Raw genomic sequence first — 15,200 nt, 5'->3', positions numbered from 1 at the left:
TTTCAAAAGTAGACAAAGTATGGTAGCCTATTACAGCCACATGAAAAAAAGAGAAAGAAATGATCACAAATTAAGTGAAATTCGAGAGATACTATTGAGTAGGCCTACGTTTTTTTTGGATGTGTTGCTGATCGGATCATAAACGTCCACAGTAGTGAAACAAAATGATTTTGGAATTTGTTGGTAGAGAACCCATCATGAGGGTGGTGGGTCTGACTCTGGACTGGCAGACTCCACTATTGAACCTTTTGGAGGTGTTGTGGACCTATTTCAACGAAAAACAGATGATGGAAGGTGCTTGCTTGATAACCTCAGTGAAATGCACACGATGGCTGTTCTGTTGGTGATTTTTTTCACCCACAAGGGTTCAGGGTGTCCACGCAGTAGTAAAAGGTAAAAGCAAAGTCCTTTTAGGCAAGTCCCTCCACTCGGCGGCCATATAGCAACGCTTTTTGGGCACTCATCGGGCATCCTCTTCGGCAAAAATGCGCGTGAGCAAGGCTTCACGACACCAATCTTGCTCCAGCGGCGAGTTCACAACACATGATTGGCACGATGTCTTCACAACACACCATATGATTGGCTCAATGTATTCACATTGTGTCATTTAATTTTGAGGTGGAAAAGTACAGCATGCTCATTTAAGTCAATTAAACTATACTTGAATTGTTGAAGTTTGTGCTATAAGGCCATGAGACATGTTGGTTGCTTCTAGGGATTGTGGGTAAATGTTATTTTCTTATTTCTAATGGTTTTAGACATTTTAGAGAGACTCTGGGTTCAATGCAAAATGTACGGCGTACGGTGCAGGTGCCCCAGCCAGTTGCGCCACGGCTGGGGCCTGAAATGTTTTTTAATCTTGGTCAATTGTATGATATTGTATATTGGGGCCGCATTTGAGGGGTGTCTGGCAGGCCCTTTGCAGCAAGTAATTTGTCTGGCATGGTGATAGTCGGGTTCGGTAGGATGTGCTTTTTCATGGTTTCATGTGGTACCTCCTTCATTTGATCTAGGCCATATCTGAGGGCAAGGCCGTAGTCATGATGTCAACGGGGGGGGCAAATCTGTGGTGGGGTCTGAGGGAACCATGTAGTTCTGCATTCATAATCTAGGCGCTTGATTTTATACATCTGTGGAAAGGGACCTGATGAAACCCATGAATTGTATTTGAGAGTGCGACATCGCGCGCCCCACTAGAAATGTGTGCGACTTCACGCCCCCACTTGCTAAGTGTTCGCGGCCCCCAGTTTGAGAACCAGTGTAAAGAGATAAAATGGGCTACGGTGTTGGCCCTAAGACGTAAAATATAGTCACTCCCGCGGCCCGCCCCGCCCGGCTGCCTCAACAAGTTCCAAACTTGCTGATTCGTCCAAAGGTTGTCCCTGCTGTATGAGTGACTAACATAGCATATCTTCAGAGCCCTTCTAGCCCTTCCTTATTAGACATTCTCTGCTATCTTCAATTCATTTCGGCTACTGAACATCGACTGAGAAATGCAATTATCTCTGCCAAACGACCGGTGCTATAATTTAGTCTACTCTACATGAAGACGGTCCACAATCAGATTGGTAAAGTTACCGTAGGCTGGTGGAGTTGTAATTTACAGTGGTCAGGGCTATGGATAGGGCTGTGGATATAACGTACTGGAACCGCTAGACTTGTTAAATTGTATTTTAAAGATTTTTACTACCAAAGGCTGCTAAGTAGGCTAGCCTACTCTTATAAATCTAACGACCGAAAACTGCGGAAGAAATCATCTCAACGATGACTCGACTATACTGTGGACTGCTGTTTTACCTGGTGTTGCTTGGTTTTTCAGGTAGGAAATTGTGTCAATTCTCGTTGTTCTGCACTTGTAGCCTATGTGATGTACTTGAGTTAACATAGGCTACTATTCGTGTCTCTCACTGTTCTTTCCAATTATTGTTGGATTCATATAATTTATATAAGTAGGCTAGCTCATGTCATGATCAACGCATAGGCTATTTTTTTCCACACGACTTTTTTAAATAAGTCATGAATTCGTCGATGGAGCAGACCTAGCCTATATTTTCGACCATGGCACTCATGTTGTAGCCTACCCTATATCTAAAAATACATCAACATGCTTGCTGGCTATGGATTGTAGTCAGGGCTCGTCGTTTGCTACTTGGATATAGGTTGGGGCTATGTTGAGTGCAGGCTAAATTCCCCCTGTTTTTGGACATTAGATTTTCTGGAAAATAGCACCCCCACGTTTGATGGGGGGGAAATCAAATTTCCCAGATTACATCATGGGTGTGGCCTTGCTTTTCAAGGAATACAAACCAAGTAATCCCAGATTTAGCAGTTTGATAGATGGATAGATGTCTAAATTCTAGGATAAACGATCTTAAGGGGTTTATCCCCAACTTTTGTAGGGTACCAGTGAATATTATGTAAAGTATTGTAACTGTAAGGGCTCAGCCATTCCATTAATGGATGCATGAACATTTTGGTTAGTTTAATGTCTGCACCAAGATTTGATCATTTGTTTCTGAATTGAGTTGCTATGCTTAGTCAATGTTATATTAAACTTTTTTCATGAGAGACAGTAGTATGAGCAAAAACTGTAGGCTACTGTATTGGTTTTGGCGGCACGTACCACTCGTCGACTCTCTTGTGCCACTTGCATACTGTTCCATGGCACTGACCTGTAGCACTTGCCAGCTATTCCAACCCTAAGCAAGTGGCACAGGACAGTAGGCAAGTGGCACGTGCCACCAGGTGCAGTACAGTAAAGTTTTTGATCTTACAGCTACTGTTTTTTTATTTATGAGCTAATACAAGGTTACACATGGCTTGGTAATATTTAATAACAACATAGAACATGTCCAATTAACTCAAATCCCAAAAGGTGAAACATATTTAAGCAGTTCCATCATACACTTCTTATGTATTGTATAATAGCAAGCTTCATATTTGTGTTCTAAGACACACTCTTTTTTTTTTTTACATTAAGTCTACTTTCATCAGATTCAAGGTAGAGAATGAAGTAGAGTTATATCATGCTATGGAGGCTCCTTTTTGATGCATTGCATGAAGCTGTAATTGTCCCACTGTGTTCCCATAGGTGGCTGTCCAGTTGCAATCAGTCCCTCTACTCTGGTGGTGAGGTATGGAGGTCCTGCTTCGTCCACCTGTCGTTCACTCGTACCCATCGACGGCATGGGCTGGGAGTCCCCTGTGGGGGCTGTGGGTATGGAGGAGGGAGTCACTGAGCTCAACTGGACGATGAAGGAGCTGAGAGAGTGGACAGTGACTCCACAATGCTTCATCAACAAAAAGGATGGTGAACAGTGCACGAAAGAACTTTCTGTTCTGGCTTTCAGTGAGTCACCTTTTAATTATCTTGTAATGAAGCCTTGTGTGATGTAACTGATTATCTTTTTTTATTTTTAAAAATGATAAATGTTTAAATGTCAGGGTTTATTTGTCATTGTTCTTTCTACAGAAATGCCAGACAGTGTGGCCCTAGTGGAAGATGATTCTGGGCCCAAGTATGTAAACAAGTCGTACAGCTTTGCTTGCCACATAAAAAATTTTGCTCCTGTCAAGAACTTGACTGTGAAGTGGTTTAAAGGAGAGAAGCTGTTGAAAGAAACGACTCTGCATGAAGATCACGAGGGTCAAGAAGGTCCACAGAACAGGACTGTTAAAATGGAAAGTGTCTTCTCTCCACCTGATGATGGATCAGAATATCGTTGTGAAGCTGGACTGGATTTTACACCTGATCTTCCTATTCAGTCACAGCCGGTCCTCATGGCTGTCCACTGTAAGAGACACTGCCTATGGGTCTAAGTTGTACACCAGTCAAGCATTTTTTTAACAGTACAGTAGAGAAGACATTTTATAAAATGTGACAGTTATTTCTTCACTCTTCACTTACAGAAGACTTATTCTACTGTAAGTCTACTGTAAGTCGCTTAGGACAAAAGTGACTGCAAAATACTTTAACAATAAGACAAAACATGAGGTGTTCACACAGGTGTTTACTTGTTCTGACAGACTGACTTTAAGCATCTGTTTCTGTACTAAAATTCTGCACTTATTGAATAGTTAACTGAGTTACAATCAAAGGAGCAATGGAATATACACTAATAAAGTAAAATCATGTTTGTACCATTTTCAGTACAGTCATCTTGTGATTCAATGTGGGTTACATTGAATCACAAGTAAAGTATAATAATGATAATTTATGTAAAGTAACTGTAGAATGGGACTGTATTGACTATATCTATTTACCACTATTAGGTGCTATCAGAGTTCAGATATCACTGAACATTTTCTGCTGTGTACTGCTGATTTAAATGCCTATTTTAGAATGAGAGAACAGTGAGAGGAAATTGTGCCTGATGACTCAGTTTAGTGATGCCTCAGACTTCCTTTCTGCTTCTTTCCTCAGATCCCCCAGATCACAATCATCCAGAGATTGAGGTCTTAGTCCTGGAGGGTGACACCAAATTGAACTGCACAGTCAATGGCAACCCCCCTCCTGATTATGCCTGGACATTGTCGGGAGCACAAGAGAAGATAGAGAACAAGCCTGTCCTTGCTGTTAAACAAGCTGGGGACTATATATGCACAGCCTCCAACAAGCTTGGTAGTAGCAACAAGCATTTCAAAGTACAGTCCAGATCTTCAGGTATTTCAGGAATTTATAGCTTGGCGTGGCGAGAATCCTTATCAGAATTTGAGTCTGGTACCACGCTATTTGAATTTGATAATGGGACGTGTTTCAACCAAGCCTGGAAGCCAGCCCAAATTTACCTTGGCCACAGAATTTGAGAATGTCAAATGTTTTAGTTGCTGTTTTCTGTTCATCTTTTAAAGTTATTGCGCTGTCATCGTTATCTTGTATCACAGACGCTAGCCTATAGCAGAATCTTAACATCTCACTTCTCCAACGGCAACGATTTTGTTGGAAACAAAATCAACTCAAGCGTGATCAGGTGACATGGAGGACTGCTTCACTGTTTCTTATCTGTCCATCATTGTATAAAGCCCATCCAAACGATTTGATAGGCCGGGACACATCCAGATCAAATTTCCCTCCCTCAAATATTGTGGGCGGGGTAAATTCAGGCTGGCTTGCAGGTGAGCAGCTCAGAAGTACTGTATATTTAAACGCCTCTTTCATCTTCACGCTACGTCATGGCTTTGGTGCTCTATTGCGCGGTAGGGAAAAAAGAAAGAAAAAGAAACTGTGCTTCCTATCTCGAGTTATCCTGCTAGTGCCTAGCGTAGCCAGGTGGCCACAAAGCTACTGTATGCTATGGGGGCAGAGTTTAGACTGTGGTTGTGCCTCTTAACAGACTCAAAAGTGCTGTGCAACCTGAACAGAATCCTTACAAGACACCACTATGTGTGGTGCCAAGTGTGGAAAAAGTCACACACTTCTGTTTCCCTTGGTCACTTCCTGTAAAGTCCAAATACTGGAGTCCAAAGTACATGTTCCAAAACAGCCAGAATTAACACGATTTTAACTCAATCTAGTTCTAATTTAAAATACATCACACCTCTTTTACGAGGCGTTAACCTGGATTAAGTTGCCTCCTGCATCTTACTGTATGTGTGGTGATTGGTTGACTTGACTTTTTTGCACAGTGATCATAATTCTGCTCCCCTTCTCTGCGTTCTGCCACAGGTACATTCTGGACCATCATCATTGTTGGTGTTGTCGTGGCTGTGCTGCTAATAGTGTCATATGGAGTATGGAAGTGGAAAGCTGGTACCAATTCGATTATCTGATCAACAAGCAGTGCATCAGATGCCCAAAGAACATGAACAATTCCCCCACCACCACCACCACAAGCAATGCATGCACTATTTTATATATTTACTTTTTTGCCTTTAATATTATGTATAGTTTATATGCTTTAGATCCCTCTGTGTTTTTGGAAGTCTTGCATGTGAGGGACTGTGGTATGGGGACTACAATGGCCAGGGTGAAGGGCACTGACGCTTGGGGATGAGGACGGTAAAGGTTTGGACCACAGCATTGTACAAGGAAGACTGGGCCTCTACCTGCAGCAGTGCACAATGCAAACCGAGCCTGTATCAGCAGCTGTTTGTGTTTTGTTATGATTTTTTTATTTCTTTAAAAATGCTATTAATGCACTGAGTTATCTTTTGCTACTCTTTGTCTTTGTAACTTTTTAGCTTATAGGAAGTAGTGTGTGGTTGATTGTGTGTTCAGAGCCTCATGTCAGTCGATGTGATTCAAATTATCGGTGAAATGTTATTTTATCATTTCAAACACCTCCAAATATGCTGTACAGAATAGTTGTATTAACAGTAGACACTGTGCCTTGTCCTTTTCAGCATTTAACTAAAATATGTGCTAATAGACTTAAATTATATACTGTTACTATTGTTTCTAAAATGTATCCTATCCAAAGTAACTCACTCTTACTCAAATGCCTTGTTAGACATGTGTTTGAGCAGCCATCTTAGCTTTTCACATTTGCATTGTATTTTATTTAGTGACCCTCAGGTATAGTATGTTGAGTATGTTAACCACTGTGCCATAGCCGCTTAATTTAGTTTTAATCCATTTTGATTTTATTGACTCATAGCCACAAAACCTCTTGTCAGGCAATTGATAGATGGTCACTAGTCTGATTGGAAATAATTTTGCTCATAATGGCGACACTGACTGTTGCTGGGGATTTAGAATTAGATTGTTTCAAGGAATGTGACTTGATTGTTTTCTGGCCGAAGATATGTACAGTGAAACAGTATCTTTCAGTTAGATTTAACAGAGTTGTGTATATTTGTTATACTCAGGGAAGTGCACTATAAGCCATACCAGACAATTGTATAGACAATTGGTCAATACATTTGTCAGCAGGAAGTGGCAGTCTAACCACTTTCACTTTTCAGATTCTCAGTGGCTTTTGTTAAGTGCTCTCATTGTTTGTTTTGTGTGCCAAAGTTCTTGGCCTTAAGGAGAAATGAGTTCATCAACATCTCTGCCTTGAGGCCGTGTTAATACATTTTATCGTTTTGAATTCCTCCCTGTGGTCATCCCTCTTTGTTTGGCGGATGAAATACTTTGTTTGTTTAATCATGTCTGTCATAGATTTACCAGTATTGCATCAGTAGGCTACTTTGAAACTTTTTTTTCATGACTCACTCCTCATTAGCACATTGCCTACATGTTTAGATGGGAGAGAGAAGTGTAGATTAACTGTATCTGTCCAGGAGTAGTTTTTTTGCTATGTAAATTAAGAGGGACCATTCACTTTCCCTTTAGGAAGTTCTGATAGGCATGCTTCTCCTCCTCCATACCCAAACACACATCCGAAACGGACAGTTTATCAGTTGACTGACAGTTGACAGAAACTGTCCTTTAAGTAAGGGATAACGGCCGCCGAGGTGTCCTGTTATACGGAATTAATGGACGAGGGCGAGGGGCAAAAACTCCAACTATGGTTGTTATAGTTACCATTCATAAGCATTGATATGGAACGGTGTCCTGTTATTCAGGATTAAAGGCCACCCGCCAGCCAATCAGAAAAGAGTATTTCTTCTCTCCGGGTGATAAACAGAACCGCGTGTTTCCAGTGTTTACAGTGGCAACCGGGTGATAAGCGGGATAACGGCCTTCGAGATGTGTCCAGTTATACGGAATTAATAGACTCGGGCTCCGCGCGTCGGGGAGTTTTTTGCCCCTCGCCCTCGTCCATTAATTCCGTATAACAGGACACCTCGGCGGCCGTTATCCCTTACGTGACTATGGGTGAGAGCCTCACATTATCTGCTTCTAAGGTTATAATATTTTTTTAAACCTTAATGTGCAGTAAAATTGGTGGGGCTCACACATGTTCAAAGTGGCCTTTAGGAGAATCGAGCATGTGCTCTTCTCCAAACATGGGATCTAGGAGACATCAGAAAAGGAATAATGCTCCTGTCCAGCTCTATTTGTCTCAAACATAAACTGGCTAGTCAAATAAAAAAAGGCTATCAGTAGGCTACTTTGAAACTTTTGACTTTAACTCAAAAGTCCTCCCCATAGCACATTGCCTACATGTTTAGATGGGAGAGAGTGTAGAATGACACGAGTGTTTCAATATCAGTAATGGTTGACAACACCCTTTAGGCACATGTTTGCCCTTGCTATCTGTTGCTATGTAAATTAAGAGGGACCTTTAGCTTTCTGAAAGCCACGCTCCTCCATGCCCAAACACACATAGCTTCTAATGAAGCAATGATATCTTTTTTTAGACTTAATGGATGTGCCTGGATAGACCGTCCCCTTAGAATTATATGGTTATATCTATGGAATGCTCTGTATGGAATTCTAAAACTATATCCCAGAGCACTCAAAACGCAGATAGAACCTTATAATAGATACATAGATAGATAGATAGAGTCTTTATTGACCCATAATCATTTCCACACATCTTCTTTTCATGTGCCATAGCACAGCACCACATATAAACACATAAAACATGTAACACATATATCCCATTCACCCATGTGACATATCATCCACACAGCATAAAAAACACGTAACACATATTCCATCCGACATATCTCATCCACACAACACATATGACGTATAACAGTAACATATCCCATCCTCATTCAACACCAAAAAACACATCACATTGAGACACCCACACATCAAATGTGAAAACTAAAGCAAAACTGAAGTGGTGGTATAGCATTACAGTTTGTTCTGCACTGTGATGGCAGTGGGGACAAAAAAAGGCTTTAGTCCGGTTCAGTGCTCTGTCTCTGCAGCCGGATGGGAGAAGGCTGTGAAGAACTGATTCAAGGGGATGATGCGTCTTTAGAGTCAGTCAGGGGGTCGTTTCTAGAAAAGTTAGCAACGACGTTGCTCAACCACCATGGTACGACGCAACTTGCGACCAAACAACGACACTGTTACACCTGTTTCCAGAAAGCATCGTACCTGTGTCGCAATTCGCTACCTCCGACGTTCGAACACCATAGTTCCAACAACGTTGTTGATGATGCAGCGATACATATAATTGGTGGAAACAGTGACAACGTGTAATACCCCACCCCCTAGAAATGTCCTGTCACGGCCTATGTCGACATGTTTCTAATCTAAACCGAGTGATTAATGCTGGTATTGTCATTGCCATCAGCCAAAACCGAAACCTATTGCAAGCATATAAAACAGTTAACTTAAGCAGACCAATATGAGTCATTAGTTGTGTTAAATATCTATGTGTTGGAAAAAATATATAGCCTGGACAAATATCTGGGTATCCCATAGGTTACCAACTGTCTCGTGGCTTAACGGCAGCGCGTTGGTGCACTGCGCGCTCGGCCGGAGTTCGCATCCTATGTCTTCTTTTCTTTTCATCTCTGAGTAAGAGTAGGCCTACGAGACACAACAATAGGTTTTGACCATACATATTTATGTATATAGTTACTCTACATCGAGAGACCATAGGTACAATACATCAGTCAAAAACAACTGAATCTACGTGTCACACAGTTCACCTGCAGGTAGCGAGAAGCAAGAGGACAATCTCACATCATAATAAAATCGAACCTACAACGTTGGGATAACAAGTCATCTGCTTTAGCCACTACACCATTTAACACTGCTGTTGTTAGGGACTGTGAATATTATAATACTAAAAGCAAGGCAATACTTTAATTAACATAAATAGCAAGAATGAGCCAAGTAGGGGAGCAGTGTCTTAATCAAAATTAAGCTAGAGGATAGATCAATCATTGAGTCACGAGATAAACATCCACTTCACAAATTTTGGTTAGGCGGTTGTGATTTTTGGTTAGGCGCTCCGGACACCAACAGGAACTACCAAGGAACGACACAAGTGCGACTGCCTAGGGGCAGTAGTTCAAACGACCCAACTTTGCGTCCTTGTTTGCGATTGAGAGTTCGAACTACCCTTTCTAGAAACACCAAATCCAAGAACGATGGAGCGTACTACCAAGGTTGCGACGCAAGTTAGCAAACGACGCTTTCTAGAAACGACCCCCAGATCAGTGCCGCCGCTATACAATGACGCGCATCACGCAAAGTAGTAGTAACAAAAGTAATTTTTTTGGAGGGGGTGTCAATACATTTGGCCAGCAGCAGCTGCGAAGTCAGATTGATGGGTCTCACATGTTAAAAGTGGTCTTTCGGGGAATCGAGCGTGTGTTCTTTTATCCTGCTATATAGGAGCCTCCAAAGGAAAATGAGTTAGCTTCTTGAGCATGAGCTAGCTTTTTCATATGTAAACATAAACGGGATAGTCAAATAGTAAAAGGCTATCTGTATGCATGACAGAAGGCTCCCTGAGAACATCCGCTTGTTTGACGCTGTAAGGTATGCATGCATGCCCTATCCTGCTCAGGCAAGCTTTGTCATACTATTTGTGTTTTTTCAGTGATTGTTCAGACCTGTTTTATAGGGTTGCTGAGGAACATATGGTAAATAAAGTAACTAAGAAGCATTGCATTTTCAATTTGACAGAGCCTGGGCTGTATATGTTTGTAGAGATTCCTCTTGGGGACCTTATGAACTGAATGTGAAATGTGAATGTGAATTGACTATTTTTTCCTCTGTTATTTTCCAGTAAGTGTCTGGATCATTTCCAAATGAGTGATGAATGAATGAGGACATATTGTGTGTGATGTTTATAGTATGTCTTAATTCATAAATCATAAATAGTTTTTGCCTTGAGTCATCTCAGTATTGCAGACATGAAACATGACTACAAACAATAATTACCAACCCCATATTCATTATGAGAGCAATTGTGATAATTGAACACATATGCACTTTGTGTCTTTTTTATGGGACAATAATCCAAACCTTGTCTGATTATGTGTGTTAGCCTATTTAATTGTGCTGATGACTCAAAAGGTGTAGAATTGTGTTCTGTTACTTATTGATACAACTTGGTACGATTGTGCCAGACATTTACTTTGAGTGACAATACTGGAAAAGTGAAGTAGGCCTAAACAAAGTGAAATAAATGCAGGGGGAAAAGTAGCCTAAGAAAGTGAAAGAAAAACAAAACTGTCAAACAGATCTTTCTGCTGTGTGCAAATATCCCACTAAGTAAACCAGGGCCAGACTAAACTTAACACATCCAGCACTGTGAGGTTTATCTCTGGAATTATGTTTAGCTACAAACACGGCCTCAGTGCAGTGTTTGTCTTTTGTTTGATGTGCTCTGTTACTGAAGGACTGGAGGACGAGCATTGCCAAGTGTTTGTGTAGTCCGGATAAGGGTTGCCATAACAACCTCTGCACTGCAGTCAGGGCTGGGACAGCATGCCAGAGTAGCCTACATGGCCCTGGAATTAACACTCGAGCACAAGCAAGGGGTTAAAATTAGGCTTTGAAATGGTGTCACATGGTGTGTCTTTTCATGAGATATGATATCATAGCATTGATATGTGAAACGATCCTGTTGAATGTTGAGTGGTATGATGGCACAATTGAATGGCTGTATAGCAAAATGTAGGTCACCTCTCAATAGTTAGGCTATTTTACCATTTTGTGCAAATGAGAATACAATGCTGCAATCATTTGGGGCTAGGCTCTGTTCATATTTCACGTTCAAGACAGACACACCCAGAAACAGCTGTCCACTGCTGTTCAGAGAAGGCCTGGTAAGCAGACTTAACTCTTTTTAATGCTTCTTAAAAACACAATGCTCTGCAGTGTTTTCATTCCCATGTCTGGTCCTATTGGTGAGCAGCTGTTGAGCAAGCACATTAATGCAGTTCCTCACAGAATAACCGGTCACTTTGGCCTTTTCAGAGAGCATCTTTGTGAACTGTCAGCTGCTGTAAATTCATGGATGTTGTGATTGAGACTAGCTGGTGTTTTTAAGTGCAACTGCCCTAGCCTAGCTGTCAGTCTTTCCTTCCTTGAATTCCTTTCCATCCTTTCATACCCAAGTTTCCATCAATCCATATCTACCTCAAGTTTTCTATGTTTGTGATAGGCTATTGAAAGGAGCAGACTGTTATTTTGTAACAATGCACAGTGGGGGTTGGGAAAGAGAAACATTACTATGCTGCAGGGAGAGCGGCTTTCTATATGGCCCGGGCCTGAGAGTCCCCTTCATGGGCCTTAGCCGAACACTGAGATGAGAGGCGAGCGAAGGTCCCCGGGAAGGGGGGCTTTTGTTAGCCAGAGTTCATGACGTTGCCAAGCAGGACAAAGTCGGAATTCCGCTCGCTTTCAACCCAAATCACAGCAGAGTGAGGCGAAGTCTTAATCAAAATGGAGAGGACCACGTTGAGATGCTTTTATATAGTCTGCATGTTCTGCACAGGTGAGATGGTCGCTATTTGTATGTGCGCAACAAGGCTTTAAAAAACAGAAGAAAAAGGCATTTTGTTTACCGTGAGTCGAAATACTGACACGGATAGAGAAAGTCACCGGGTAGCTAGTCATACTCAATTTATTTTAAAACAGACTTTAATGCCTTAACTAAGAGGGCTTTTGCATTTCCTTTGTGAATGTCATTTTAAAGCATGCTATGACAGAACTGTAACGTAGCCCAAATGTGTCATCCAAGCCAACATAGCCTACTTTAGGAATTTTGAATGCGGTTATGTAACTTCAACCGATTAAGTCCAATCCTTGTATTAATGTGGCGGTATGGTATGAAGGCCAGGCAGTTTTCAAACCTGATTTGTAGAACAACCTGTTGAACATGATTTCGGTGCAGTGCATCAGTGCAGTGAATGTTGATTGTCTAAACTGTTATCTCTGAGAGGTGCTGAGAGGATGTTGTCAATGTAGTCTACTGTATCTGCTCAGCTCTCGCAGGTGACAGTTGCACGCTTGAGCTGAAGCCTGCTAGGGTTGTGGTGGCCTTCGGGGAGCCCGTGACGGTCAACTGCGTGGCCTCTCGGCCGGTACGTGTGTTGGGCTGGGAGTCAGCTGTGGGCGCCACGCACACGCAGAATGACCTAACTGTCCAGTGGAAAGTGGACAGTCTGATCGACTGGATTGAAGAGCCAATCTGCTACGGAGTATTTTTCACAGCGCCCAGGCAGTGTGAGGAGAAACTAAATCTCGTCCTTTACAGTGAGTGTATAAAATAGCCAACTCAATTAATGCATAGAAAGGAGCCAATGATTGTAAGTCTTACATACTATTGTAAAACAGTTCAACTGTCTGAAAAGGTGATCATGATGACAGCAGTGTGCTGCATTCAGTCTGTTTTTGTTTTCAGAAACCCCAGACAGTGTGTCTATCAGCCTTAATCACACAGGTACCATGATGGAGGGGAAGGAATACCAGCTACTGTGTGAGGTGCAGAACATAGCGCCCGTACAGTACCTCACATTGAGGTGGTACAGAGGTCAGACCGAGGTGTACAACCACTCATTCTCCGACCTGACACCGACCACACCGGTCCAAGTGTCCTCCTCCCTGCTCATCACTCCGACCATGGCAGACCACAGGGTCCAGTACACGTGTGCAGCTGAGCTGGACCTGGGCATCGACGGTCCCCGATCTCCTCCCCGTGTCTCCTCAAAGCCTCTTGATATCACTGTACATTGTGAGTATTATTGTGAACTTGGCCTGCTTTGCAGGGCTGAATCTACTGTGTATTTGCTTTTGATATGAGTGATTAATCTCATTTTATGTATTCCATTATTTTTCTCTCTCTCTCTCTCTCTCTCTCTCTCTCTTTCTCTTTCTCTTCCTCTCATTTTCTTTCTCTCTCTATCTGTTTGTCTGTGTGTACATTTGTATGATGTGGTCGCACATTTGGGGTGTATCTGTGTGTATGTGTATGTGTGCGTCATCTGTGTGTGTATGTTTATCTGGCTGTATGTGTATGTGTGCGTGATGTGTGTGTGTATGTGTATCTGTGTGTATGTGTATGTGTGCATGATCTGTGTGTGTATGTGTATCTGTGTGTATGTGCGTATCTGTGTGTATGTGTATGTGTGCGTGATCTGTGTGTGCGTGCGTATCTGGGTGTATGTGTATGTGTGTGTGCGCCCTTGTGGACACCATGCTCCAGTCTCTCCTTCCTTCTCCCAGCCTGAGGACGAGACCCTGGAGCTGAGCAAAGGGGACGAGGCGTCGTTGAACTGCACGGCTGTGGGGAGCCCCCCACCATCATACACCTGGAGCACCGCTGCACTTTCCCTGGAGAAGATGGAGGACCAACCCGTCCTGACCTCCACTGCCCTGCGGCCTGGGACTTACACATGCACTGCCTCCAATATACTGGGCAAGAAAAGCAAGCAGTTTATCATCAAGCCCAAAGCCTAGGCATGCCACTGAATGAGGATGTACGCCACACCGTTATATGCTCATGCCAGCTCCATGGTTTCAACTAGCCTGATTTGTTGTGTTACCTCTTCTCAGGTGGGCAATGTGAGAGGTCATTGTGAATGTCCAAGGGAAGCCAGTGCACATAAAGTGTCATTAGAACTGAAAGCTGACCACTGAATATACTGGATTCTTTGTTGGCTGACATTTTTTTCAGTTTCACACAGCTACAAGTTGGCCAGGTGATACTCTTGTGGTGTGGAATTTAGGCCTGGATCATTTTGTAGCGTATTGTTTTAAATAGCTCTTTACATTTTTTATAGATTAAATGTTTTGTTATTTTAGATGTGATGACCTCATAACTGTGTGTCAGTCTGATAATGCGTTGACACACCAGATGTCTCTCTCAGAAAATGTTTAAGCTAGTAATGTTTTGGATTTTTTGAGTGGTGTTTTGTTTCTGTTCTAAACAGGTTGTATATTCCAACTAATATTTCTATGTTACTTTCTTAGAGCTTTCTTATTTGATTCAATATAGTACAACTTGGTATTTGTTTTTATGTCTGACCTAATACTAATACAATTGCAAGTGTAAAACATTTTGTTGTTCTATTGATTTTTGAACTGCCCTGAGTTGTTTACTTTCTGTTGAGTCCGCACACTCCAGTCTGTGCAGATTTTTCTTATCTTTTATAAGTTACCTACCAATCCTGCACCTCGACAGATGAGCGGTGATCTTTGACTTTATTACTTTCTGGTGAGTAAAAAAAAAATCTGCAGAGTTTCCATGAAGACAAAAAAATGTAACCATATTTATCATGCCACTCACTTGCATTGCAGTCTCTTATGTCAAGAATGTCTTCTGCACTGCACATTCCTCATAATATTCATGTAAACAATATATTGGAATAAAGTGTCAAAGAATATTGCA

General features: G+C 42.0%; 2 protein-coding genes across 2 annotated transcripts; both read left to right on the top strand.

Moving 5' to 3' along the window:
* Nucleotides 1-1,375: 1,375 nt before the first annotated feature.
* On the top strand, nt 1,376-7,035 carry LOC143102631 (intercellular adhesion molecule 1-like). Its single transcript, XM_076266367.1, has 5 exons — nt 1,376-1,819; nt 3,092-3,349; nt 3,473-3,793; nt 4,424-4,663; nt 5,666-7,035. Exons 1-5 carry the CDS (start codon nt 1,765-1,767, stop codon nt 5,767-5,769), a joined length of 978 nt encoding a protein of 325 aa, XP_076122482.1. The 5' UTR covers nt 1,376-1,764; the 3' UTR covers nt 5,770-7,035.
* Nucleotides 7,036-9,676: 2,641 nt separating this feature from the next.
* LOC143102630 (vascular cell adhesion protein 1-like) lies at nt 9,677-15,200 on the top strand. The gene is made up of 4 exons (XM_076266366.1): nt 9,677-12,305; nt 12,797-13,066; nt 13,215-13,544; nt 14,016-15,200. The coding sequence occupies exons 1-4, from the start codon at nt 12,254-12,256 to the stop codon at nt 14,267-14,269; spliced, it is 906 nt and encodes a 301-aa protein (XP_076122481.1). The 5' UTR covers nt 9,677-12,253; the 3' UTR covers nt 14,270-15,200.

Source organism: Alosa pseudoharengus, unplaced genomic scaffold, assembly GCF_046254945.1.
Source record: "Alosa pseudoharengus isolate Yale_2024_CS ecotype anadromous, Long Island Sound unplaced genomic scaffold, YU_APseudo_1.1 YU_APseudo_1.1_scf_4, whole genome shotgun sequence".
NCBI classification, from domain to species: Eukaryota; Metazoa; Chordata; class Actinopteri; order Clupeiformes; family Clupeidae; genus Alosa; species Alosa pseudoharengus.
This window is presented reverse-complemented; position numbering and strand designations above follow the sequence as displayed.

Bases quoted from the DNA above. Each gene is read 5' to 3' on its own strand.
- LOC143102631 (XM_076266367.1), top strand. From the start codon at position 1,765: ATGACTCGACTATACTGTGGACTGCTGTTTTACCTGGTGTTGCTTGGT. The intron at 3,350-3,472 runs GTGAGTCACCTT...TTCTTTCTACAG, and splicing joins ACTTTCTGTTCTGGCTTTCA to AAATGCCAGACAGTGTGGCC. The intron at 4,664-5,665 runs GTATTTCAGGAA...GTTCTGCCACAG, and splicing joins AGTACAGTCCAGATCTTCAG to GTACATTCTGGACCATCATC.
- LOC143102630 (XM_076266366.1), top strand. From the start codon at position 12,254: ATGGAGAGGACCACGTTGAGATGCTTTTATATAGTCTGCATGTTCTGC. The intron at 12,306-12,796 runs GTGAGATGGTCG...GTATCTGCTCAG, and splicing joins AGTCTGCATGTTCTGCACAG to CTCTCGCAGGTGACAGTTGC. The intron at 13,067-13,214 runs GTGAGTGTATAA...TTTTGTTTTCAG, and splicing joins ACTAAATCTCGTCCTTTACA to AAACCCCAGACAGTGTGTCT.